At 33.8% G+C, this 27,166-nt stretch overlaps 1 protein-coding gene across 2 annotated transcripts; it reads left to right on the top strand.

The window, feature by feature from the left end:
• Window positions 1–883: 883 nt before the first annotated feature.
• Window positions 884–21,680, top strand: LOC117410352 (transcription factor AP-2-beta-like). Of its 2 annotated transcripts, none has more exons than XM_034016790.3 (7): window positions 884–1,042; window positions 4,145–4,603; window positions 9,180–9,240; window positions 13,507–13,726; window positions 14,260–14,378; window positions 15,842–15,983; window positions 18,312–21,680. In XM_034016790.3, the coding sequence occupies exons 1-7, from the start codon at window positions 962–964 to the stop codon at window positions 18,610–18,612; spliced, it is 1,383 nt and encodes a 460-aa protein (XP_033872681.1). In that variant the 5' UTR covers window positions 884–961; the 3' UTR covers window positions 18,613–21,680. The 2 variants fall into 2 exon arrangements, with proteins under 2 accessions (XP_033872681.1, XP_033872683.1); XM_034016792.3 differs by lacking the exon at window positions 884–1,042 and adding an exon at window positions 3,046–3,428.
• The last annotated feature ends 5,486 nt before the right edge of the window (window positions 21,681–27,166 follow it).

Raw genomic sequence — 27,166 nt, 5'->3', positions numbered from 1 at the left:
CACACACACACACACACACACACACACACACACACACACACACACACACATATATCCATTGGAGACCGCCCATGAAATATGATAATATTTGGAAATATATTGTTGTTATTCTATTCACATACACTCCAGAGCTGAAGCCAGTCTAGCCCATTTTATGAAAATGACTGCAACCCCACCTTATATTTACCTGCAACTCGCTTTATTGGGAGTTAAATAAATAAAATTCACAGTGGAACTGTTCGTTTCTATAAAAATAAATAAATAAAATAAAATAAATTGTGATTAAATTAAGTCGTCTATGACCTAAGATCGAATAACTTTAGACTGTGGTTCGGTTTGCTGTGTAAGATTATTAAATTCATAATAAATTAAATCACCTGCAACACAATATATTTTGCTTCGAAAAATACATTACTTTAAAGAGAGTAGAGTCAAAAATATGAACTGGATTGTGCATTGGGTCACTATAGACAATACAGAAACTGCTCATTTATCCATAGTTGATTTTAAATAAAGAGCGTTTTAGTAGCCTATTTAACAAAGAAATTGGCTATTTATTCGTCTTCATACAATTTGAAGCACCGGGCTATTGTATTTTAATTATTCCATAGGCGTAGACCCTAAAGAGAATAATACAAACAACGTATAAAGTAAACCAATACACAAGAGAAAAGAGGTTTCTGTAAGCCATGAGAGGAAAACAATATAGGAAATGTGTGTGCTGAATTGGTCTACCTATAGTTATTTGTGAAGTGCGGATTTGGTAGTTATCGTCTTTTTCCAATTATAGACGGGTCATTAGAGCAAGGGAGAGGGAAGGGGGAGTGAGAGGGGAGAGGGGAGGGGGAGGGAGAGAGAGAGAGAGTATGTGTGTGTGTGTGTGTGAGAGAGAGAGAAAGAGAGTGCGAGAAGGAAGAAGAGAGAAAGGTAATGAGAACCCAGACATCAGCACTTCACATGAATGAACTCATTTCACAGAGATCAGTCTGCAAACATGCTTTGGAAACTAGTGGAAAATGTTAAATATGAAGATATATATGAGGTAAGGTTTTTTTATACTTACTAAGCAGGTTTTTGTTGTAATTAACTTAAAAATGAATACGGCTATTTGTGCATTTTTAGGTTTGGCTTGGTAGTTGGCAGAATACTTGGATGAGTAACAATTATTTTAATAACAAGCTATTGGCAATATTTAAGATGAGATGATGTCTGTTTTTGTGATGGCGTTGATGGTGGTGGTGGGAGGGGGGTATCTAACGTTTCTATTTACTTTTTGGAAATTGATAAAAAAAAAATAATAATTAAAAGCCCTTGTAATAAAGCGAATAATAGCTGTTCCCCTTTTTATGTTTATTTTGTTCGTTTGTTTTAAACATATTTGAGCTTTTCCACTAAATTAGTAAAAAATTATTTTATTTATTTTCAACTGAGCGCAAACCTATATCACAGCTATAAGAATACGTATTTATATATTTGTTGCTTATATTATTATTATTATTATTATTATTATTATTATTATTATTATTATTGTTGTTGTTGTTGTTGTTGTTGTTGTTGTTGTTGTTGTTGTTGTTGTTGGTGTTGTTGTACCTGACATGCCCATTTTATGTTCAAGTTCTTATATTGGTTACCGGTTTTATTGTTATTGGTATTTTGAAATCAGAGGAGGTTTTGATCTTGTTAGCTTCGTACGGCTGATTGGAGAAAAAAATAAGATCCGAATGACCAGAGGTTAGTCTTTGAAGCTGAGTAATTCTGGAAGTCAGTTAATGTTCAAAAACTATAGCTCACTGCACACAAACACAGATGCCCAGTTTAGAAGTAGTCCAATTAAAATGTTCGTTTGAAGGTTTTCTTTAAAGGAGGGGTTAGCCAAATATGTGTAATGGCAATAAAGAATGGGGAAAAATCGATATATATATATATATATATATATATATATATATATATATATATATATATATATATATATATATGTGTGTGTGTGTGTGTGTGTGTGTGTGTGTGTGTGTGTGTGTGTGTGTGTGTGTATTCGGATTTGTAATTGACACGAAAAGTGTGAGAGAAGAAAACGCCACGCGCTTAGGGTATGTGAAATTATACCATTGGGGGTATTTTGCAGATTTAAGTGAATGGGACGAAATACACAAAGACTAGAAACTGGTTTATGTGGGAGTGTAAACAGCTACTGAATGAAAGTCAATGTGCGTCTTTATGGGCTCTTTAGATCAGCACGGCGGGTAGCCGCCCTCCAGATAACCACAAATGTCTCAGCTCTCACAGCACTCGTCAGGCTAATTACCAACTGCAAGCTGGCAAAATCCAATACATACTGCAAAGCATCAAAACCCCGATTGCTAGTTTATAGCATGTTATATGACCCATGCTAAAAAAAAAATAAAAAAAGTATAAGTCTACACAAACGCCTACATGTATTAGCATATACATTACAAGTTACACACAAAACAAAAAGCTAAATAATTTATACCAAAACCAGGTATTATTATTATTATTATTATTATTATTATTATTATTATTATTAAAACTTTCCCCGGCTTTCCTTAGAACCGTTTGTGAAATCATTCCTGGGAATATATATATATATATATATATATATATATATATATATATATATATATATATATATATATAGACACACACACACACACACTAAGATTTATTTTCAGCAATGCGTTTAATTGAGATGTAGATTATGAATTCAGATTAAGATATGTTTCTATGTTTGTTTTCAACGGAAATGTTCTCTGCTGCAAATACAGCTCACAGTGCATTTTTCCGATGGCAAATTGCACAGTAGATAATGATTGAACAAATCCCCACAAATACACATATTATTTGTCTTTTAATGTCGCACAGAATTGTTCTGACCAGTTTATATAGTGTGAAGGCATTTAGAAAAGAACAGTTTGCATTGCGTTAACTGTCCTGTTGTCTCTTACTTGCTAAACTTTCGCAGAACGTGTCCCTTTGCCAGCCCCCTTGTCTGATTATATCTAGAACTCTCAGCTGAATGAACGTCATTTACAATAGCAGGGGAGCTCCAGAGCTGGCTGCAGCTTCACGCTCCATTTGTCCTCCATTCTCCCTTTAAGTATTCCTGTAATATTAATAATCATGAATAACAACTATGACGAGGTGGTGTAGAGAGGCAGAGGGAAGGGGTTTGAGAACAGTTTGAGTCTTGCCTTGGGTTGAAGAGGATTGCAACAAGAGCTCTGGAAACAAAACAACAACAACAACAAAAAACATTTTCATTCGTTTTGGGGCAATTGTTAATGGATAGTCCAGGAAATACCTCAAGATTTGTTATTTCTACCTTCGAGTCTCTCTCGATTGCTTCATAATTTTATTGGTTTTGCTGTGAATAGACATTCTTCCAGATGTTAGTCCATACGTATTCATCCATGGTGAGTTGGATCAGTGTTTTACAGAATTCCATTTTCACCTTAAACGCCTGTGGGTTTATAATTTAGTACAATCGTTGTCGGCTGCAGCCGTCCTTCCTTTCACTTTTATCATTGTTATTTTGGCGGTGGGCGCGTCAGTGGGCAAAAAAAAAAAACAAAACTTTTTTTTGCAACCATTGCTGTGGGCAATTTGGACTGCAATTTAGGCTAAATATATTATTCCGTTTACTTGACATTCCAACCTCAGTGTAGATTGTTAGGTACATTTCCCACGAATAACCTCGTGCACAGAGCAACACACTTCTTCTCAATTGCGCAGTTTGGTATTTTATTTTCGCATTACCGTCCAGGTTTCGCCCGTGGATATTCTGAACGATTATAATTATATATTTCTATATTTATGTATTTATTTCAAATTTGACCTTAACAATATTTAAGTGAAATTAATTAGCTTTTTTTTTTTTTTGGCAGTTTGAGAACAATAATTGCTGAAATAATATGGAATGTACGCTTTATATTTATCAAAGGTTTTGAATTGTTTCTACTTTTTACTGTGATATTTTCGGTATACATCAGTATGTCGATTATAATTTTACATTTATTCTATATAGGCTTTATTTTCCAACCCTGTTTTCTGAGAATGTATGTGAGTATGTATGTGAAGTGCTTTTGATACTGCATAGTATTAAAAAAAAACAAATGTGTCCTATTTCCAGGACCGACATGATGGCGTCCCCAGCCACAGTTCCAGGCTGTCCCAGCTGGGCTCAGTGTCGCAGGGACCTTACTCCAGCGCTCCCCCGCTCTCCCATACTCCATCCTCGGATTTCCAGCCACCTTACTTTCCTCCTCCTTATCAGCCTCTCCCATACCACCAGAGCCAGGATCCTTATTCCCACGTCAACGACCCCTACTCCCTGAACCCTCTGCATCAACCGCAACAACACCCCTGGGGGCAGAGACAGCGGCAAGAAGTTGGATCAGAAGCCGGGTCTTTGCTGCCCCAGCCCAGGGCTTCCTTGTCCCAGCTCTCTGGACTGGACCCTAGACGGGACTATCCCTCAGTCAGGCGTCCAGACGTTCTTCTTCATTCCGTACACCATGGGCTTGATTCCGGCATGGGGGACAGCCTGTCCCTTCACGGCATTGGGCATGCTGGAATGGAAGACATCCAGGTGAGTGTAACGTGGGTCCGCGTTTGCAAAATGTATAGGGCCGTATTCAAGAAAAGGTTCGCAGACATGCCGGTAAATACGTCATAAGGAAGCTGAAAATATCTTTATATTGCCTACAAGAAATACTGAACCCTTTCTATATTTTGAACAACGAATAACGATATACAAAATAACTGTCAAATGTAAACCTTAATTCACATTCAATACACACATATATTATTATTATTATTATTATTATTATTATTAGTAGTAGTAGTAGTAGTAGTAGTAGTAGTAGTAGTAGTAGTAGTAGTAGTAGTAGTGGTAGTAGTGGAGTAGTAGTGGGCTTTTATCATATCAGGTCCTAGAAATTTATTTCAAATAAGTGAAATAACAGGCCTAATAGAATAAAGGCAAATTGTCATTATTAAATATAGTAAAATTGGTGATGTGAACACGTAAACCAGTAAACTATTTAATTTAATTTAATTTTGGTAAAGGACAATGTAACTAATAAAATAAGCCCACGTTTTAATTAAAACATTACCTGTTACATATAGGCTATAGACCAATTGAGACGTTTGTGTTTCTTATGTGTTATAGAGTGTAAGAGATTCTTAAGTTAACATTAAGAAATAATCAAGCTGTTTAACATAAAAAGCAAAGTGACTCAAAGCTGCAAAACAAAATGTTTAGGAATTAGATACAACCTCATACAACAGATTTAAACACGCATTGGTGGTTATTGAAATTTTGGAATATAGCCAACAAAGTGTTACGAAAATAAACATTACATTGTGAAGTAAAGATGTTTAAAATCTGTTAGACAATATTTATGTTTTATTCTTAAATATTTGGGTTTACAACAGGCTTATGAGTGACGATGGCGTCTCCACATTTTCTTACCCAACATCGCAATAACATCAAAAAACTATTATCTAGCTTGAAGGTAAATTTAAGGTTTAAGGGCTGTCGTGTTACTGAAATTGCTGATAAATGCGAGTTGTTACCTATACCTAATCAAAATTATAATCACAATTTCAGTCCAAAAGAAAGATTTTTGCATTCTGTTTTTATTGTGCGTGCTTTTCTTATTTATTTTGAAATATAATACACAGCGTGATTTGGTAGACATATTCGGTGTAGGCATATTGCCTATTGTTGATTCGTAGTAGTAATTCTCTTATCTGTGCCATATGTTGTGAGAATTGGACGCTTTGACTCTGCTTCCTTTACAGTGGTTATTGTTTCCAGGTGTAACTTTTGGCCTTAAAAGCACGTCAAAACACACAGAGCTAGTTTGATAGCCTTCACAACATTGGGTACCTGGGGCTCGGTTCTGTATTGCGAGATACTAGGCTATAGGTCTTTCGACCAGTTATCACCCGCAATCTCAATCAGTTATCACCTGTTTCATATTCGAGTCGAATCATAGCTGGTGTTGTGTTTCAACACGACAGGTAGACTGGCCATGTCTGCAAATACATGAACCACACAACACAAGGAATGTGTTTTGAATGTTCTTGGAAATCACATTCGTAATCATTAGTTATATGACTATAGGTTTAAGTGACCTAACACCCAATTTTCTATCTAATATGTGCGTATATGTAATTGTATATATTCCTATGTAATGTACACGTTTGGAACTGCGCCATAAACACAGCATTCTGTTACTAATAAATCGTTATTTAACAGCTAAATAATTATTAAATATGTTAGAACACACATCCCACAATATATATATATATATATATATATATATATATATATATATATATATATATATATATATATATAATTAGCTTAATTGTTAAGGGGAATTGTGGGTTGTGTTAGGAGACAAACCGAACAAAAAAAATCACTAAAGGCATGTGCCGAAACAGCAACAAATAGAAAACATTCTGCCAGAGCTAGCTTACAGATAGCTCTACTGCTAGAAGAAGTACAAATTAATACGGACTTAAAAAAAAATTCACAGCCGTGTAACGTTTTAAGGATTAGAAGGACTGACAATTGCAAATAAAATAAATGCATGCTAGCGGGCCATAAAATGGGATCAAACAGGCGGAGCCCCCCTCACCCACACAGCGGAAGAGAGGATCACTATAATTTCTTTAATCGATTTACATTTTCAATTGTATTTATTTATATAGCGCATTTCATAACACAGTATCTTAAAGCGCTTCACACGTGGTTAAAACCAAAAATAAGTCTACAGTATCAAGAAATAGTAAACATTACAAAATAACAATATGGTACATAATTATAATAATAACAATATCAATACATAGGCTACTAATAAAATAAGAAATGAGAAACCATGTCAAAGATACTGCGCACGCATCTTACGGTGCCCTCTGTCGATGTAATTGTCCCAGCCTGTGTCTTAAATACACAGCATGCATTAGAGCAAAGTTCAATAAAGGAAATGACTGTGTTCCTCCTGTTGTATTTACACGCCGTAAATTGCTGTCGGGGACATAAGGTAGGTAATACGTCCAAGTAGCATGAGCAACTTTATATATAAACGAATACTTCTATCATATATTGTGCTCCCGACGTCGTACTAGTCTGATACAACATCGTATTAGTATATAAGGAACGAGCCCCTGTACTGTTGTTATTATTATTATTATTATTATTATTATTATTATTATTATTATTATTATTATTATTATTATTATTATGTGGACAGTGTACTGAACGACATATGAAGGCACGATATACAATATAAATGGCAGCATAAAAATAGTAGTCACCTAGCCATTAAGTTGTGTATGACAATATGGATTACACAGCTCTTCAATTAATTAATATTTAACATTGCAATTATTAATTTCTCGGTTTTACACCATACACGATAAGTGTCTTGAGAGACAACCCCGACCCCACCAAATAATAATAATAATAATAATAATAATAATAATAATAATAATAATAATAATAATAATAATAATAATAATATGGGTCGCCTCAAAATAAATTAATAAAGACGTTTCGAAATACTAAAATAAAATATGCCCTTTTTTTCAGCACTGCCGAACAATAATGAAACGAAACTTGCAAATGTTTATACTGCCATTTAGTAACCTTTATAATGGACGTTCAGTCTTCCCTTTTAGAACGTTATTGAGAGAGAGAGAGAGAGAGAGAGAGAGCGAGAGAGAGAGAGAGGGAGAGAGAGAGAGATCACGACCATTGCTATTTTTTAAACAACTTTGAAGCCTTTATTAACCTTAACTAAGAGAACTATAATTAAAAGTGTAATTTTTTCTCATTTCCGCGTTTATTCGTAATTAAATCTTTACTATCCTCTCTGCGACTATTAAGTACCAACATGCTGAGTGTATATCCTGTACACAAAACAGCAGGCGGTCATAATTAGATAGAAAATCAGACAAGAGCGTTCTCATTAACTACAACAACTCTTTAAAATCACACTGTTGATGGAGGCAGTGCGTTTTTCTGGGTCTTGCTCTAATTCGTGCCAGTTAATGCTTTAGTGAAGCTTTCTCTTGGGAGAGGCCAACCCTCTTTGTCTTTACTACACGAATGGGTTTATCTGTATGAACAGTGATATATATATATATATATATATATATATATATATATATATTATATATATATATATATATATATATATATATATATACGTGTTTGTAAAAATATAAACAGTTAACATTATACTGAACTCCTACTCTCTAAACTCTAATCACGTAGTAATCTCGTGACATTTCTGTTTAAGTCTTTTTTTTTTTTACATTACAGCATGACATATCATCTGATATAACCCACCCAATGCAATATGTAATTAATACGTAAACAACCTTCATTTAAAAAGTCATTTAAAATAAACTGCTTTCTGTCAGTTCCCTGATGTGTTGACATATAGCATTTCACAGTTTATTTCTTATGTTTACTGGGAGAGGATTCAAGCATTTTAAAAAATGTAACAGTAGGGCTTTCATTTTTATAACAGACCCAGTTAACACGTGCCATATTAAGGTCCACAAAAAAAAGCTCTCATAACTGGAAGCTAAAGTTTAGGTTAAAATGCTGCGTACATTTGACTCAAATAACAATTCAACATAATATTTTAGTACCACGTAATATTTTATGCGGCATTAGTAGATATTGCTAACAAACAATAAGCTCTTAAGACAATCACATTTAAATACACTGGATGCAGGTTTTAATTTTTTTTTTGTTATATATTCATAAACGGCTAAATCAAATGCTTTGAAATCGACAATGGCAGATAATGTTTGAATGTATATCTCTGTGAATAAATGTACATGTTTATTTAAATAGATGTGTCTATATAACATCATTGCTTTGTGCGATAAAAAAAAAAAAAAAAAAAGCAATCGTACCCCACCAAATGTGCACTTGTTTTTATTAGAAGCCTGTATAATTTGAGCGGATTTGATTTCCTTGTCGATTTTCGAAATGATAAAACTCCTCGACTGGGTTAATATAAATGGAAATAACAGGATCTCGAGTTCAGAATGACATGATTTATATATAGGGTGCTTTAATATCCAGTCAATTTAAATAGTTATGGGACTGATCTTTGCTGTTTTGATATTCACAGACAGTTGAAGACGCCAATAACAGTGGCATGAGTCTATTGGACCAGTCAGTGATTAAGAAAGGTATGGTATTTTTCAAGCTATCACTATTTTTTTTTCTTTTGTATTTTGTTTATAACATTTTACTGAAGAACTGTACATTTCTGTATGCACAGTAAGTTAACCCCCCCCCCCCACACACACACATAAATAATCACCATGGCCACTGCCACACATAAACACAAATTAATATAGCATTGAACATTTAACCCTGCATGTTTTAACTGCAATGAGCCAGCCCCCACCCACTCCAAATATTTTAAACAAAGAAAATGCACATTCTAGTATTAGTCTATAAACATAGCTTAAATACTTCTGATACAGTAGAATACAGAACACAGATTATTACAGCAATGTAATGTTTGTTTTATTCAACCATTTCACACAGATTTGCAACGAGTTTACTGTTTTATCATGATAATAAGCCCAGGACATAAAATGAAGTTGTTTTAAGTTGCAGCATAGTTGTTACACAATAATAAACACCAGAAAGTATGCCATGTGTGTGTAAAAAAAATAAATACATACTTCTTTTCATTATATATATATGAGCTAGCTCTGGCAGATGTTTTCTATTTGTTGCTGTTTCGGCACATGCCTTTAGTGATTTTTTTTGTTCGGTTTGTCTCCTAACACAACCCACAATTCCCCTTAACAATTAAGCTAATTATATATATATATATATATATATATATATATATATATATATATATATATATATATATATATATAATGAAAAGAAGTATATATTTATTTTTTTGCATGTATACAAAAGGTTTAAATGATTAAAAATATTTATTTCAGGACGTTTCGGAAAAAGAAGGGCATTTTATGTACACTGCAGTTACACCTCCTTTCATATATATATATATATATATATATATATATATATATATATATATATATATATATATATATATATATATATGGTATTTTTTACATGAATAGCCCATAGTAATAATTGAAAAAATACATAGACGTAATTTTACAATAAAAAAAAACCACTTATTATTAATAATTAAGCCTTCTACATTTAAGCCTACTTCATATTGGTTCTCGATCACTTGAAAATGACATTCTTTTCGAAACAGAACAATTCTTGTTTGAGCCTCAATCTGAGCACGAGTTTTGCCTTTTGTGTTGCATGTACTCTGTTATTCAGTAATGGCTATTGTTCTGTTGCCATTTACACGTATCCTTTACGTGCAGAAAGTTCCTTGATCCATGCAAACGTGTATCTATTATCATACCGCTGCTATCAGCTCAATGATCAGCAATGAGATAAGTACTGATTATACAAGGGCGTAGAATGTCATACAAGCAAAGAAAACGAAACATTTATACACATGCACAGTTTGTGAAGGGGTAGATTTAAAGGGTCCGTCACAGTGTTTAGTATTTATGGATGTATTGTTCTTTTAGATGCGGTATAACTTTAAGAGGGGGCAGTTACCATTGTACTAAGTAAATAACTTAATTTTATTTTTTAATTTTCTAAAAACATGACTGTTGAGAAGCCTCAACTAAATAACCAAATAGGTTCATTTAAGGGATACTGCATGCACCTTAGTTGTTTCTTGCTGTTCTGTCAATTTTTTTTTTACACTCGCTGCTTTCTTTATTCACAAATGGCTGTTTTATATTATTATTATTATTATTTTATTATTATTTATTTCTTAGCAGACGCCCTTATCCAGTTCAAGTCCTATATTACGCATTAAGTCGACTTCTGATGCTTGTTATTATTTATGGAAACACTGGTGTTAATATAGATTCTATTCAGGCCCTCCACTATAAATTAGTTTTGTAAAATAAATAAACAACACATTTTACTGGTAATGATAAAAAACGAGTTATGTGTTCTCATGTCCAATGATCCTTTTTTTTTTGGTTTTTATTATATCATGATACATTTCTATTCACAAAGATTAGGATTAGCACTACTGCGCAGGAACACTGAAATCTCTTGTAGTTTATTAGCACGCGCTAGAGTCTACGGGTTTTCAAATACATTTGGAAATTGTTTGCTGACTGAATGGCATCACTTTTCGTTTTAAGACGTGTATAATTAGAAATCGCTGCGCCCTGTAAGATCCTTGTTAATGTTTGTATGGACTGGTTGACATTTCTAAAGTAATTTAGTTAAGGGGAAATGAGTTGGTCCCAGTAGAGAGGGCAAACGAGTCGAGTTGAAGTAGCCTGCGTGATAAATGGCCTTTTCAAGTGGAGATCTCCAGAGCTCGTTTAAGGCTAATTTTCTGTATTAGCCCCCGTTGAGCCATTAATACAATAGTCAGAGACCGTGGCCTCTGTCTTCAAGTTGCCCCATTAGAGCTAACATTAAGACATACCGCTTGAAGTCCTACGTGATGACAATGGAAGGCTTTTTTTAACTGTGTTAATATAGATTGGCAGAGGATGGTTAATACGATTTGAAGGGGCTGGTCGATGAGCAATCAATAAAGCGGTAATGAGAATGTTGCGCTACACTAGCAGTCTAAAAACCCATCTATATAACTACACGATTATCTTTTTTGTACGGTCTATTTATTTAAAAGAAATTGGAGCAACGCAGAACAAATACTGTTAGTATTTGTATTTAAAGCATTTACAATGCTATCTGAATTTGATTAGGGTACAGAAAGCTGTCAAAATATTTTCTCTGTAATTTTCAAATAATGGTGCAGTGCATGTTATAAAAGCACCGATTAGGTACGATGCAAAATATGCGCCTTCTTTAAACGTATACAACAGCGAAGGTGTCAAGTTGTCTTGTACTATGACCCAATGGTTCCTCTCAGTTATTTCTATCAATGTAAAGCTGTCAAACGCACCTTTGCAGGAACAGCATTTTCATTACTAACAAACCAACCGGTAATTTCTGTATCCGTTGACATGATCGGAGGATACAGGAAATGCAAGGAGGTGTCGTGTTAATTGGGTAGCAGTAAAATAAAACGTTTAACGACTCGCATTAAATATGATGTGTGATGTGACGCCAGGCACATTAATATGGTGCGACCTATATACATAGATCCACAATAGCCTATGATAAATATAAAAATAACATTACACGTATCAGGTGATGTCATAACAATTTGTAATTGTAGTCTAAAAAACAGTTGAAACCAATTAACAGTGAAACACTTTCTTCCGAATCCTAATATCCACATACTGCTTTGGCGTTGTGTTTTTTTAAAATGTTTTTTTGTTAGTTTGTTTAACGAATGCTTTAAATGTACAGTTGAATTTAATTGGATTATTACAGTATTACAAAGTCTGAAAAATAAAATAAAATACCAAGCACATGAACCTGTCGTTAGTTTTAGTGTAATTGTGGTTCAGGGGCTCACACAATATGGTTCAAAGGGTACAGTTTTTCAAACCTGAAACAACATTTTATGCGTTTTATTTAGCAACGTCTCAGCATTACATTACAACTACTGTTTCTGCAAAGTAAATTGTATGTCACAAGGACGTGGTTGTGCTACACATAGACCTTATCTCTTTAGTTAGCACGCAGCCAAGGTACCACATGGCATAATGACACCATGCCTGTATTATTAACTGATTATTTGCCAGAGAGAGAGACAATAGCAAATAGATTATATTTTTTGCAATAACAACAATAATAATAATAATAATAATAATAATAATAATAATAATAATAATAATAATAATAATAATAATAATGTATGGGGTTTATATTAATGTATAAGCAATGTATACGGCTGTAGTCTATACCAACATGCTCATCCTTTATATATGCATTTTGTATCAAAGGAAAATCGTTAACTTTATTAGATGCAACAATTTAAACTCCTTATAAGTCACTTACATCTTCCAACTATAGCAAACATGAGAAACCAGTGACTGGATATTTAAATGATCTCGGCCCTGCCTCGGGTTTAAATCAAGAGAGAGAGAGAGAAAGAGAGAGAGAGAGAGAGAGAGAGAGAGAGAGAGAGAGAGAGAGAGAGAGAGAGGGAAGAGGGAGAGAGAGAGAGGGAAGAGGGAGAGAGAGAGAGAGAGAGAGAAGTGGTGTACCTAGAAATACAACAGTTGATGAATTGTTGAATTGTTGAATGAAAGAATTGTAAAGAAGTGGTCCGAAGTCATAATAATTTCCTTAGCAGACGTTCCACCTCAACTGATGCCGCGGTTAACGCTGAAGATTTGTCAAGTCACAGTAATAACACAATACATGCATTACACATTGCAAATATACAAATACGTATACAAATTCTGCAATTACCAAATGTCGCTTAGTGATTTTTGTCTTTCTTTCAGTTCCAGGTCCCAGTAAGAGCGTCACTTCTATTATGATGAGCAAGGATGGTCTAATTGGGGGGATGGGAGTCAACACCAATGAAGTGTTTTGTTCTGTACCTGGTCGCCTGTCCCTTCTTAGTTCGACTTCCAAATACAAAGTGACCGTGGGCGAGGTTCAGAGACGACTCTCCCCGCCAGAATGTTTGAATGCATCTTTATTGGGCGGAGTTCTCAGGAGGTATGTTGGACTATCTCACTACAATATTGAACCATGCTCAGGCACACCACTGAATGGCCCTGAATGTTTTTCTTTCCAGGCTATGATTAACGCAATTCATAAAGCTGAATTAATGAAACAATACAGTAAGAACCAAAATAGTTTATAAAAGAAAATAACATCTTCAAATAATAACGCAAGTGGCTGATCTCAGAATTCGTGCATACACCTTTGCTGTTTCTTGCTAGTTCTGTAACATTAGAAGTTTGGTTTTCGTTTTATTTAAAAACATTGCTGGAAACCTAGCAATGTGGTAAATACTTTGTGGATATTGCACATATGACCCTATTGCAGATATTTGCAAAAGCAAATAAAACAAACGCCAAGATGTGTTTTGCTGGTTGGGTTGCAAGCTGATCTCATAGCAAAACGTTATCGGTTGTAAGTTCTGATATGACCACTTTCTTGCGCTAACAGTTTGTATGGTATTTATAATCTGCTCGGCCTAATGGTTCAATTTCTTCTGTTAATACTTTTATTTTTCTTCTGTTTAGAGCAAAATCGAAAAACGGTGGGAGATCATTGAGAGAAAAGCTAGAAAAAATCGGTTTGAATTTACCCGCAGGCAGGCGCAAAGCTGCAAATGTCACGCTACTAACCTCACTAGTCGAAGGTAAGCAGCGCATTGTATGTAGCCCTACGGAAAACGCAGAAGTGTACACCGTAACTGTTTTTGTTATTTTAATTTTACTGTTAATAAAGTTACAAGTAAAACAAAAACCTGCTACTGATGCACTACTGTAATTTTAAAGTGTATTTATTTTTACATCTGTCTGTTGCAACAATTAGTTGCTACAGTTGGCCTATGTGAATGCATATCGTGAAAGTACACCATTATTATTATTATTATTATTATTATTATTATTATTATTATAATAATAATAATAATAATAATAATAATAATAATAATAATAATAATAATAATAATAATAATAATAAATAGGGTCTGTGGTTAAAAGTATTTTCATTAAATGTAACTATTTGTGCATGCTATGCATATTCCAGGGTTCCTCAGGCTGAGCATTCATATATATATATATATATATATATATATATATATATATATATATATATATATATATATATATATATATATATACACACACACACATATATACATATATATATTTATCGTTCTAATGCTTTATTCCTGAGGGACCAACATATAATCTACTGGAATCCCCCTAGAGTTTGACTTTCTATCGCTACTGGGTCTTATTTCTGTGGTTAAAAGTACATCAGTGGGAGTCTGATGACTTGTACCTCTGCAGCGTAGAACCTCTGCTTATTGGGGAAATGACAATTATCATTACAATAATTATTGCTGTAACTTTATTTTCTAATATACAATGAGTACATGGATGTAATTCCTGTAAAAACAAAACAAAACAAAAACCTCTAGCATGAAATATTTATTTATTTATTTATTTATTTATTTATTTATTTATTTATTATTCATTATTTATTTAATGTAATACTGGTACAGAACCTAGTAAATACATTTACATTTATAAAAGTGTCATGCTTTTCTTTTGTAGTTAGCATTTGCCAATGCCTAGACTGTAGTTAAAAGGACACGAGGAGTCTTAAGGCTAGAAAGACCTGCATATATTTTTGCATTTCTAAACTGTACAGCTCTCCTGGGAAGAAGAAGAAAAAGTGGGACCTTTGAAATGTATCTTAAGAACGTTTGAAATGCAACTCTGGAAGAAAGTGAATAATAAAGGACCCACATCATACAGTGCCACTGCATCACTTTATTTGTACAAAACAACCTTTTGTACATCATTTGTTTTCCATGTGATTTCTATACCCGAAACCGTAAATTTAAACAGTTATAATAATAATTGTCTTTTCATCCCTAGTGATGAAATGGGAATTATTATTATTATTATTATTATTATTATTATTATTATTATTATTATTATTATCAATATAATAATATAATATTATGTACACATGCAATAATAATAATAATAATAATAGTAATAATAATAATAATACTAATAATACATTTAGTTTTATATTAAGTCATTTATAAAAATATCTTCTAAATGTGATTTGTTTTATTTCCAGGGGAAGCGGTGCATTTAGCCAGGGATTTTGGCTACATGTGTGAAACTGAATTTCCAGCTAAAGCTGTATCGGAGTACTTAAATAGACAACACACAGACCCCAATGAGCTGCATTCACGGAAAAACATGATCATGGCAACAAAGTGAGTAGCCTGCACTTTACTTTTTGTCAACATTTATAATATGCATTACAGTGAAACAGTGTGAACTAGATACAAAATGACTCACCACAAATATTTAGATTGTACTGCTATTAAAGTATATTTAAAGTTAACGCCATTTAATGTTATGCATATCAAACAACTTAATAAGAAATCTGATTTTAAATTTTGCAGTCATCACATTTAAGTTTTACTTACACAATTAATTTCTCGACCGGCTGTCATAAACTACCGTTGAGAGTTTTTATCAAGTCATAGATTTACACACTGAATTCAACATAATAACAAATCCTAGTGTTTCTTTTAATTAGACTATATTTTAGACACTACACAAAATAAATGTACTATGCATTGTGCATTAAAATTTACATCTTGTATAACAACTACTCACCACCACCAAATAGTTTTTCATAGCTATTGCTTTGTATGTCTATTTATCAGATTCTGTTTTTATTGCTGTGCAGGACATTTGATTTTAAACATGTTTTAAACGTTAGGGGAGCTGACCAAGTATACCTTTACTCTCCCTTTATGTTCCCGTCTACTCCATGAAACTAGTTAGTACTCAGTGTCACCTCCTCATCCAAATGTCCAATATCAAACTGAGGCGGCAAGTTTGGGTGGCCGATCCCAGCCAGACCGCAATCCAACATTGCTGCCGATGGAAATAAATGGGACTGATTTCAGATTGGTTCCAACTCTGTTACAGTGAACACGGATACCTGACATTAGTCACAAAAAAATAACCGAAGATTCCTAACAGATTATGATTCCTCTTTGTACTGATATTACTGGATTACAAATAAATACATAAACAAATAACTGCATAAATAAATAGTCTGTTTCATATTCTGAATATGGGGTTGACTACAGGTCTCATCAAGCGTAGCACTGACACCCAGATGGCCTCCGCACTTTGAACATATACAGATTGTATAAAATGTAATTGCTAATGATATCTGGAGGGTTGAATAGCTGGGTAAAATCACAAAAGATGTTCCCTTTAAAATATATCTTCTTCTTCTTCTTCTTCTTCTTCTTCTTCTTCTTCTTCTTCTTCTTCTTCTTCTTCTTCTTCTTCTTCTTAGTATTAGTATTAGTATTAGTAGTATTGGATATCTGGTGTTAACAAAACACGATATGGATACCAAGATTTTACCAAAGTACTGCATAGAAATAAGGCTAGAACATATGTGACAGCTTTACTTTCAGACTCGCAGTGCACACATATTTAAAGATTTCACATAAATATACATCTAAAACACTTTAATTCTATAGAACCTCATGTTGTTTAGTGTTCTGTGTAAGGCCAAGAAATGAGTGTAGGTATGTCCATTCGTGTAAGTATTCAGATACAGTTTGCCAATGTCTGTACGCACTGCACATCAAGTGCTTTTTATTTTGTAAGTTGTGACACTGGAACAATTTCCAACACAGCTGTAAAGCCCCAAAGTGTAAATTTTACTACTGACAAATTAATTTACGGAATGGATTGCTTAAAAAGAATTTGCTCAAATTCACCCAGATGTTTTCTAGACATGATATGAATTTGATTACACTTTTTCAGAAGATATTAATGTCTAAAGTCTTAATTGCTTGCAGATCCCCTTTTTCCTTTTTAAGGTTGTATGTAACAGCCATTAGCCTTTTATTCCAATATCAAAGTTTCTCCTTTTTGCACTATGCTAATGATTCAGACACATTTTGCAGGTGTTTTTCCATTTCTCCATAAACCCGTTAACCCCTCATGTCTAATAAAACCCACAGACCAGGAAACATTCAATATACTGTACCTGCAAACACCTACTATACTTATGTATGAGTAACTGTGATGTTTAAATTAAACAGCATTTTTTTGTAATGAGAATTTTGTTCATATAAACAAAGCAAGAGATGAGACCAATTCAATTCATTCAAAACGATTCCAGAAATGAGGAAACATGAATATTGAGTTTGGCATTAGAAGGCTAAAATGAATGTTAAGCGGAAACAGATGGTTTGCATACATTGTAGTTAGATCTTTTAGGCAAACTGGCAAACATTAGAAACCGAAAAAGAGATTACATGTTAAGGTAGAGGTTTCCATGAGTATAGTGGTGAACAAAAAATGTGGCAAATAAAACAAACACATAAATTATCCCTTGATAATACCACAATAACTGTTTTAGCAGTGTTGCAATGTAATATAAACTTATTTTTTATGGAGCATGTTTTTAGCATTGGTTGTTTCAGTGGTTCGCCAGTTTTATATTTACGCACATCTGATTTGTGTTATCTGACAGTAATTATTTTCATTTTCTTCCTCCCCAGGCAACTTTGTAAGGAATTTACAGACCTCCTGGCTCAGGACAGGACACCCTTGGGCAACAGCAGACCAAGCCCCATCTTGGAACCAGGCATCCAAAGCTGTTTATCTCATTTTAGCCTCATCACTCATGGCTTTGGGTCTCCCGCCATCTGTGCTGCCCTCACCGCCCTCCAAAACTACCTGACAGAGGCCCTGAAAGGACTGGACAAGATGTTTTTAAATAACAACACCCCAAACAGGCACACTTCAGGGGAGGGACCTGGCTCCAAGTCTGGAGATAAAGAAGATAAACACAGGAAATAAAAAAATAAAAAAATCCAAATCATTTATATTCTAGCTTTAAAATATTGCAAATACTTGGAAAAGGAACAATTTCAAGGAGGAAGAAAAAAGGAAGAAGAAAAAAGGAAGAAGAAACAGGCGCACAAGAGAACGACACCGTGGGTCAACATCGGTAGCAAAGGATTTCTTTTTCACCGTACATTTTTAGAAACAGACGTTTAGCTGATGAGTCAAACACTCCACATTGTGACTTTGCCAATATAAAAATATCTATTCTTTTGTATTCCTGGGATTCAATTTGCCCATTCTTCTTGCGGTTTTGGTTTTACACAGTTCTAAGGATTTTTTTTCCCCTGACCTTTGACATGTGCCAAGTTCCTAATGTATCATATTGTTTTTTCCCTCGAACCATATAACCTATGGATATCTCACCTGTTCAAGACTATATTTTCTTTGAATTTGTGGGACAGATTTTTGTGTAACACTGTCCATTGCCACGTAATGATTTTTCACCTTTTTCTAGAATCAATTGCCTTTGGATAAACAAGGGTACATTGAATTCAGGTATCAGTATGGTGCTGAATGTATGGGTGTGTTTTCATGAAATCCACATTGTACTAGTGATATCATGACATTGTATCTGATACTTAACCTACAGTACACTTGGCTTAAAATGTTCTAAACTGAGATACCCATAAATTGTTCCTGAGTATTAAAATTTTGGGATGAGACAGCACTTGATTAAAACAGATTTGTAAAGTAAATGAAGTGTATACTTTATGATATCGAAGAAAATGTACCATGACAGACTGACACATTGCACATGTACTGTAATACCAATATTTAATATTTAACGTGAACGTACTTTAATTCATCGTCGATTGACTACACTGTGGCACTTTTTATTTTCATTTTAATGATAGCATGGAAAAAGGAAAATCGTGCGACTTTCCTTTATTGGTGATAACATCTTTAGAATAGGTCACAGCCTGATATTAGTTGATATGGTTCCCTAAAATAATTCTGTGGATAACTGATAATTAAATGCTCCACACATTTTGGCATACTTGTGTATAGTGTTTGGGGTTAAGAGACCGTCCATGAATAGATTACATTCCAATATCATCTATATCAACAGCCATATTCACGAAAGCATATATTATAATACTGAAAAAGTGTAATAATAATAATAATAATAATAATAATAATAATTCCCTGTCTGGTTTCAATAGAATGCATGCATACGAAAAGTTACAATATAGGCCTAGTAGATATCTTGATTTATCACAGACCATTAAACAATATAAATTATATGTTATATTCATCATGTCTCCCCAAAATGTCCACCTATTAGATGTAAACCAAGTACATTTGTTTATCCTTTTGTCAACAAAGTGTTATTAACTACAGTATTTAAAATCGCATAATAATTCAAAAACACTGAAGTTCTGTTTGAGTCATTCCAACGTACCCTTAGTTAAGGTCATTTATAATTACGGCTTACAGAAAACCCCTAAATGGCTCAAACTGCGACACAATGGGAGTTTGGATCGACTCCAAACACAAGGTTCAAGGTGTAGATTGGTTTTTGGAGCCCTGGCAGATAAACTGATAAACATCTCGTGCTACCATACATTTTTAAACTGACATTTTCAGTTATGCGTTATGGTCATTCTTGTCTATGCATGTTAAATTGCTTTTTAAAAGCTGGCACTTACCTACCCTTTTCTGCACCCAAGTATATAATTAAAAGATTAGGTAAATTAAACCCGTCATTATTTTGGAATCAAGTCAAAACAAAACTTCAGCTGGAATCCCCTCTCACTGCACATAGGTGTATGGTTGGGTTGGCGAACTTCATTTCTTCTGAAAAAATAATTTATGTAGGGCTTACTATCCATATAACCAAATAAATTATACATAAGAATAATCTTCACTCTTCCTCCAAACATAATTATACAGATGAACTATAATCAATTTAAGTATCATAAGATTAGTGCTGTGTTTGTTCTGACAGAAACTGATGGCAATCATCCTTTCAAATGTTTCACCGAATCCATATAGCCTTGGTTAGTGGATGGGGGTTTCAGCAGGAAATATAAATACACTGAATTGCTTATGGAGAACCAGGGCTATAGTTTCCAAATAGAATTTATATAGCCTTGTATGAAATATTGACAAACAAGTCTTTAACGTCTCATAAACAAGGTGTAATGTGTTATGTGCAATTTAGTTTAAAAGATAAAGGTATCTGTCAAAATTAGGGTAACCTAATCTGTTTGTGCCAAAGTCCCATTGTTTGCCAATGCTGAATTTCTAGATTATTAATATTATTATTATTATTATTATTATTATTATTATTATTATTATTATTATTATTATTATTATTATTAAATGAATCCCTGACATGTTGAAAGATAATGTTTTACCAACTTGTTGTTTGTGAGTAGAATTTACTCTTATCTGGTCATGCACTTTTCTCCAAGGCTCCATTTTTTTTACAATACACAGTGCCCATTGGAAAGTTTATACCTGGAAACGTACAGACATAGTTATCAGTAATCACCTTTTGTACTCACATTGCCCTTCCATAAACGCAAAAATATATTTGATATGTTTCTATCTGATTTGTTTACATATTTTGGAATGCAATGTAATATTATTTAAACAACTGTAAATGTTACACATGTTTTTGTTAAATTACTAAACCCTTCACAATATGCCAGAATATATTCCTTAAAGAATATATTGATCAATTTCTTGACCTACGGTGATATTCAATATTTGTTTATTCCGATCTACAGTGGGAGTAATTTTAAGGAGGGGAGGGGGGTGTTAGTGTTCATGTCTGTATATATTTATTTATGCTTAATTTAATGGGAATTTGTAAATATGGTGAGCAAGTAGTTTGGGTTATTTATCTGTGATTATACTTCTGTGAGTGGGTGAAAAAGCTTGACTTTAGATAGCATCTTATATGATTTTGTTTTTCTGTTCTATAGACCATTTGTTATGGTGATGGGTAGAAATTGGTTCTTGTCCAGTGATGATCTCATTTATATAAACAATAAACTTTGTGTTTTGTTGTATTTTATTCTCCTGTTTCAAATGTGGTATCGCCTTATTTTGCAAAATCAGTGACAAAATGACTTTTGCAGGCGAAAGGCGAAATAAGTATATTAGAAATAAGACTTGTACATGTATGTGCTGCATTTAACCATTTAATGCTAAACAGTACAGGTAAGCAATATACTGCGTTTGGCACATTGGCAGAGGATGGTTAATACGATTTGAAAGGGCTGGTCGATGAGCAATCAATAAAGCGATAATGAGAATATTGCGCTACACTAGCAGTCTAAAAACCCATCTAGATAACTACACGATTATCTTTTTTTTGTACGGTCTATTTATTTATTTTAAAGGAATTGCTGCAACGTAGAACAAATAGTGTTAGTATTTGTATTTAAAGCATTTGCAATACTATGTGAATTTGATTAGGGTACAGGAAGCTGTCAAAGTATTTTCTCTGTAATTGTCAAATAATGGTGCAGTGCATGTTATAAAAACACCGATTAGGTACGATGCAAAATATGCGCTTTTAAACGTATAAAGCAGCGAACGTTTCAAGTTGTCTTGTACTATGACCCATTGGTTTATCAGTTATTTCTATCAATGTAAAGCTGTCAAACGCACCTGCAGGAACAGCATTTTCATTACTAACAAACCAACTGGTAATTTCTGTATCCGTTGACATGATCGGAGGATACAGGAAATGCAAGGAGATGTCGTGTTAATTCGGTAGCAATAAAATAAAACGATTAACGTCTCGCATTAAATATGGTGTGATGTGACGTCAGGCACATTAATATGGTGCGACCTATATACATAGATCCACAATAGCCTATGATCATATATATATATATATATATATATATATATATATATATATATATATATATATATATATATATATATATTGTAGACCTATCTACAATATCCTATGATCATCGGGAGTTACCAAGATTACAGAATCCTATAGCCTATAATATAAAGGCGGGCCTGGTTGTAAACTTTAACTTGCCAGAACACTTCAAAATGCGTGGCATTTAAACCGACTGATCAGTTAAGGCAGAAACGATATATGCCAAGATTTAAAAGGTTTAAAATATTTTGACTATTCGAGAACCCGGGTTAATTGGCTTTGCATATGCTCCGTTCTACGCGTTAAATCCAAAAGATAACAAGTTGCTAACAGCTGATGGCATACACTTTTTTTTTTACATTATGGTAATGACGCGTCTTTTAAAGAGATTTTCACATATCCTTAATATTTTCGAAAAAGAAAAAAATATAATGCAAATAGAAAAAAAAACAGAAGGATATATTACATATAAAATCATAGGCTATTGTGGATGTATGGTCGCACCATATTAATGTGCCTGACGTCACATCACACGTCATATTTAATGCCATACGTTAAACGTTTTATTTTATTGCTACCCAATTAACACGACACCTCCTTGCATTTACTGTATCCGCCGATCATGTCAACAGATACAGAAATTACCGGTTGGTTTATTAGTAATGAAAATGCTGTTCCTGCAAAGGTGCGTTTGACAGCTTTACATTGATAGAAATAACTGATAAACCAATGTGTGTGTGTGTGTGTGTGTATATATATATATATATATATATATATATATATATATATATATATATCCTAAACTTATTTGTTTGTTTATATGAATGGTTGAATTGAAAGTTCACAAAACATATATTTGTTTAATGTGATGATAATGAGGACTTTGTTGAGCTGTGGAAAAGTACTTCAGCAAAAACCTTACTTTGCAGGTGCATTCATTTTGAAAACATAGGTAGATACTATATTTTAGATGAAAGCATGTTTCATATTTGTCCAAGAGTACTATGTACAAAAAAAAAAACAAAAAAAAAAAAAAACACCAATTGATACATACAGCTGTACACTTTGTACATCCATGTTACAATCTCCTAAAACCGATATTGATTTTTAAAAATAATTTGAGGACGATTCCCACCCTTCCTCTTGTCGCTTACCTGGATACGGGGAATGCTTGTACCAGTATTATGCTGTATCTTAAATTGTGCTGACGATACATATCTCAAATACATTATTACTAAATATAGTAAACCGATATAATTTATATACATCCAAATGAAAGTATGTTGACAATTTGCTTTCCCATACAAGATCACACACACAAACACGCACACACGCGCTCATGCACGTTTGCGTTCCTATATTTGTGGGGACTTCTCATTGACTCTCACTATATTTTTATTTACTATTTCTAACTCCAGTCACACAAAACTCCACATAGGGCGAAAGTCGACAACAAACAAAATATTTTGGCACTTTTTTTAAGGCATGTGTTTTACAAAGTGATGACGTCCCCACAACTTCGTTTTTTCAGGCGTTACTATATTTGTGGGGACATTTTCTCAAATTGTGCCCCCCCCCCCACCGACCCCCACACCTTACTAGCCATGTTTAATACGTAAACACAATCTTATGCGAATGGTTTTAAACACGCCTTTATTTTATTATTTTGCAACTATAGTTTAGCCGCACAATGAAAAAAAAAAACAAAAAAACACACACACACATTGTGTTATAAAAAATATACATTACAGTATATAGACGCGGTTTAAAGTCTCTTGCTTGACCTTCATTTTTTAAAATTATTTACAGTGTATATCTGTTTAGTCAGGTTATTGTCATTTTTTGTTTTTATCTAAACGGAATATCTATTACAAAAGTCATTTGTAAAATATTTCAAAGCTATAGCTAAGTGTGAAACTGGTGGTTCGACGAGGTACGGGTTTAATTTTAATCTTTTGAGCAAGAATGAACACTGTCTCTCTTATGAAATACTTTGTCCTTCATGGCTCCCAGTTTAAGAACAGACTCCCTTTGCATTCTGTCAAGCAATTTGGCTGTAAAATGGTTATCCAGCCCAGCAGACAGCCAAGTGCCGTTTGAGAGTAATTTCTGCCCCGGGTATTTAGCCATGGGCAAGGCAAGCGTGCTCCCTAACTGATCAACCTGGATATTTCATTATTCATTAATTTACTGTTTAACAAATCCCACTCATTATCAGAGGTAACGCTTGGCAGAGCCCAACAAACAGTAGCAGTTGGTGTCAGGCGTGGAGAATTGGCCTATTTGATCCCGGGCTGTTTTTTATTCAACATCAGTAGGTCCATGAATAATAAAGAGGCAAAACTTGTTTGAACTGAAACCCATGACGCTGCCTTGACAAAACATTATTTAGATTGTTAAAGGAAAAGCACTTTGTGTCTTTCTTTCTTCAGCTTTTATGTATTGATGTGAGGATTGACTTCAACCAGTCATTTCATATCTATAAATGAAAACTATTAATAAAAGTAACAGAAAAAAATACAATTCAATACTCTTCTCCATCAAATAGTGGTACTAATTAATCAACTGTATAATAATAATAATAATAATAATAATAATAATAATAATAATAATACATGCATTTTAAATACACATTTGGTCTCTATTAGAAAACTTTCAAGTACTATAGAGTTTCTATACACGATTGCCCTGTCATGAATGTATTTGACCCTCAATGTGTCGATATTGGCCTTGTTCATGGATGTCTTGCTTATTTTTTCCATTACTCTGCACAGGAAAAGCGATTGTTTCCACACCGTAAAATCGATAGCAAAGGCTACCACATCTTTGTCTGGTTTGAATATCGGCTACAACAATAATAAAAAGCCCTCCCTGCCTGTTTTTGGAATACATATGACAGTTTTCCCTGTCGATGTTAACAATTCTAAACTATTCTAAAAAAAAAAAAAGAAAACATGTGCACGGTTCCCATCCGGGTATTTAGTAAATGTTTTACTCTCAAATAAGTGCTCAGCCTCATGCACTTATCATGCGATTGCTGCTGTGGTTGCAATCACCCAATCTGACTAGAATATCAATTAAATGGGACATTTTCTAGGAAAATCATCCCATAGGAATGGTACCGAGTAGCCTCCCAACACATAGTCATATGCGACTTACACTTAACTTTAAACTTAACCCGTAAATCTAACCTGCCCCTAAACCTAATCTCTACCCCTTAACCTAACTGCGTTACTATTATTTGAACATCACTTATTTAGCACCCTCTAGCTGATACTACCTCTGACATCCATTAAAGTGCTTGATCCGTTAAACTGGTTTGGTAAAACGAAGCTACTAGGTACCTACTGGCCCATTCCTATGGGATGATTTTCTTTGATAATGTACCATTTAATCAACTGGTTCTAGTCAAATCAGGTGTTGCAATTGTCTTTTAGAATTAGCCTGCTACAACTTGTACCAGGAGACGTTGCACTGGAAGGAAACTCTATATTTTCACTGGCTAATCTTACTAGGCGGACCACAGACTAAAAGGCCTAACCTTTAACATCAAGAAGGAAAAAGCATTTTGTCAGAATCATTTAATCTAATCATACACACTTATATCAAATAATTCTCTTTTGGACCTTAAGTAGTAACCCTATAATGCATTACCTGTATTTTATATCATATTTTTAAACAAAAAACACAGATACAAAAAATCAATGAAAAGCCTCCAGATTTCGGTCACTATTGCAGGAAGAGAAAAACGCACAAAAATTAATATACACTGCTGTGCAAAAGTCTTAGACACATTCAGGAGTTACAATATACTGTATATCGATGTTATGAGCATCAACAATTTACTCAAAGCCTCCACTAATGTTTCCACTATTATAACAACTTTGACTGTTATTAATGCAACTTAGTTTGGGTGAGAAGCAACCAAACTTGTCATTTAGCAATCTTTAAATCAGAATCTTCAAAAACTTATGATCACAACAACTCAAACTCAAAGTAAACTATACATGAGCAGCTAATATGAAGTGTTGTAGTAGCTAATCCATCACATTTACCCAGTGGTTCTCAACAGGGGGGGCCTGGCCCCTATGGGGTGCATGAAGCAATCCAAGGGGGGGCACGAGAATCGTCCAAAAAAAATATATATATACGTGACATGACGTTCTGTAGATGCCGCTGGTTGATTCTATGGTAGTATTAAAGCAGGTTGATTCTATAGTAGTATGGGAATAAGTAAAGAGCTATCTGAACACCTTAGGCAGAAAATATTTATTAAAGCTGGAGAAGGGGACAAGAAGATTTCCAAGCATTTGAGTATCCCAATTTCAACTGTTGTTTATATTATCAAGAAGTACAAGACTCATGGTACTGTCACAACACTCCCTCGGTCTGGAAGAAAGAAGGTTCTTTCACCAAGAACAAGTAGAAGAATTGTGAGGAAGGTTAATAACAATCCGAGATTGACTGCCAAAGATATCACCGTGTAACAATTTTTTTTGTTTTGGTTCCTGGGTAGTAAGTGTTATTTCCTAATTGCTTATGCCTCAAAAGTATAGAAAATGGCTATTATTCCCCACAAACTTTGCTTTTGTGACCAGGACAGTGATATTTTGAAATTTACCTATTTTCCAGAACATTCCAGATAGATTCAGT

This window comes from Acipenser ruthenus, chromosome 6 (genome assembly GCF_902713425.1).
Source record: "Acipenser ruthenus chromosome 6, fAciRut3.2 maternal haplotype, whole genome shotgun sequence".
NCBI classification, from domain to species: domain Eukaryota; kingdom Metazoa; phylum Chordata; class Actinopteri; order Acipenseriformes; family Acipenseridae; genus Acipenser; species Acipenser ruthenus.
Note: the sequence above shows the minus strand (reverse complement) of the source record. Positions and strands in the feature narration are given on the sequence as shown.

Bases quoted from the DNA above. Each gene is read 5' to 3' on its own strand.
- LOC117410352 (XM_034016790.3), top strand. From the start codon at position 962: ATGAACTCATTTCACAGAGATCAGTCTGCAAACATGCTTTGGAAACTA. The intron at 4,604-9,179 runs GTGAGTGTAACG...TGATATTCACAG, and splicing joins CTGGAATGGAAGACATCCAG to ACAGTTGAAGACGCCAATAA. The intron at 9,241-13,506 runs GTATGGTATTTT...TCTTTCTTTCAG, and splicing joins CCAGTCAGTGATTAAGAAAG to TTCCAGGTCCCAGTAAGAGC.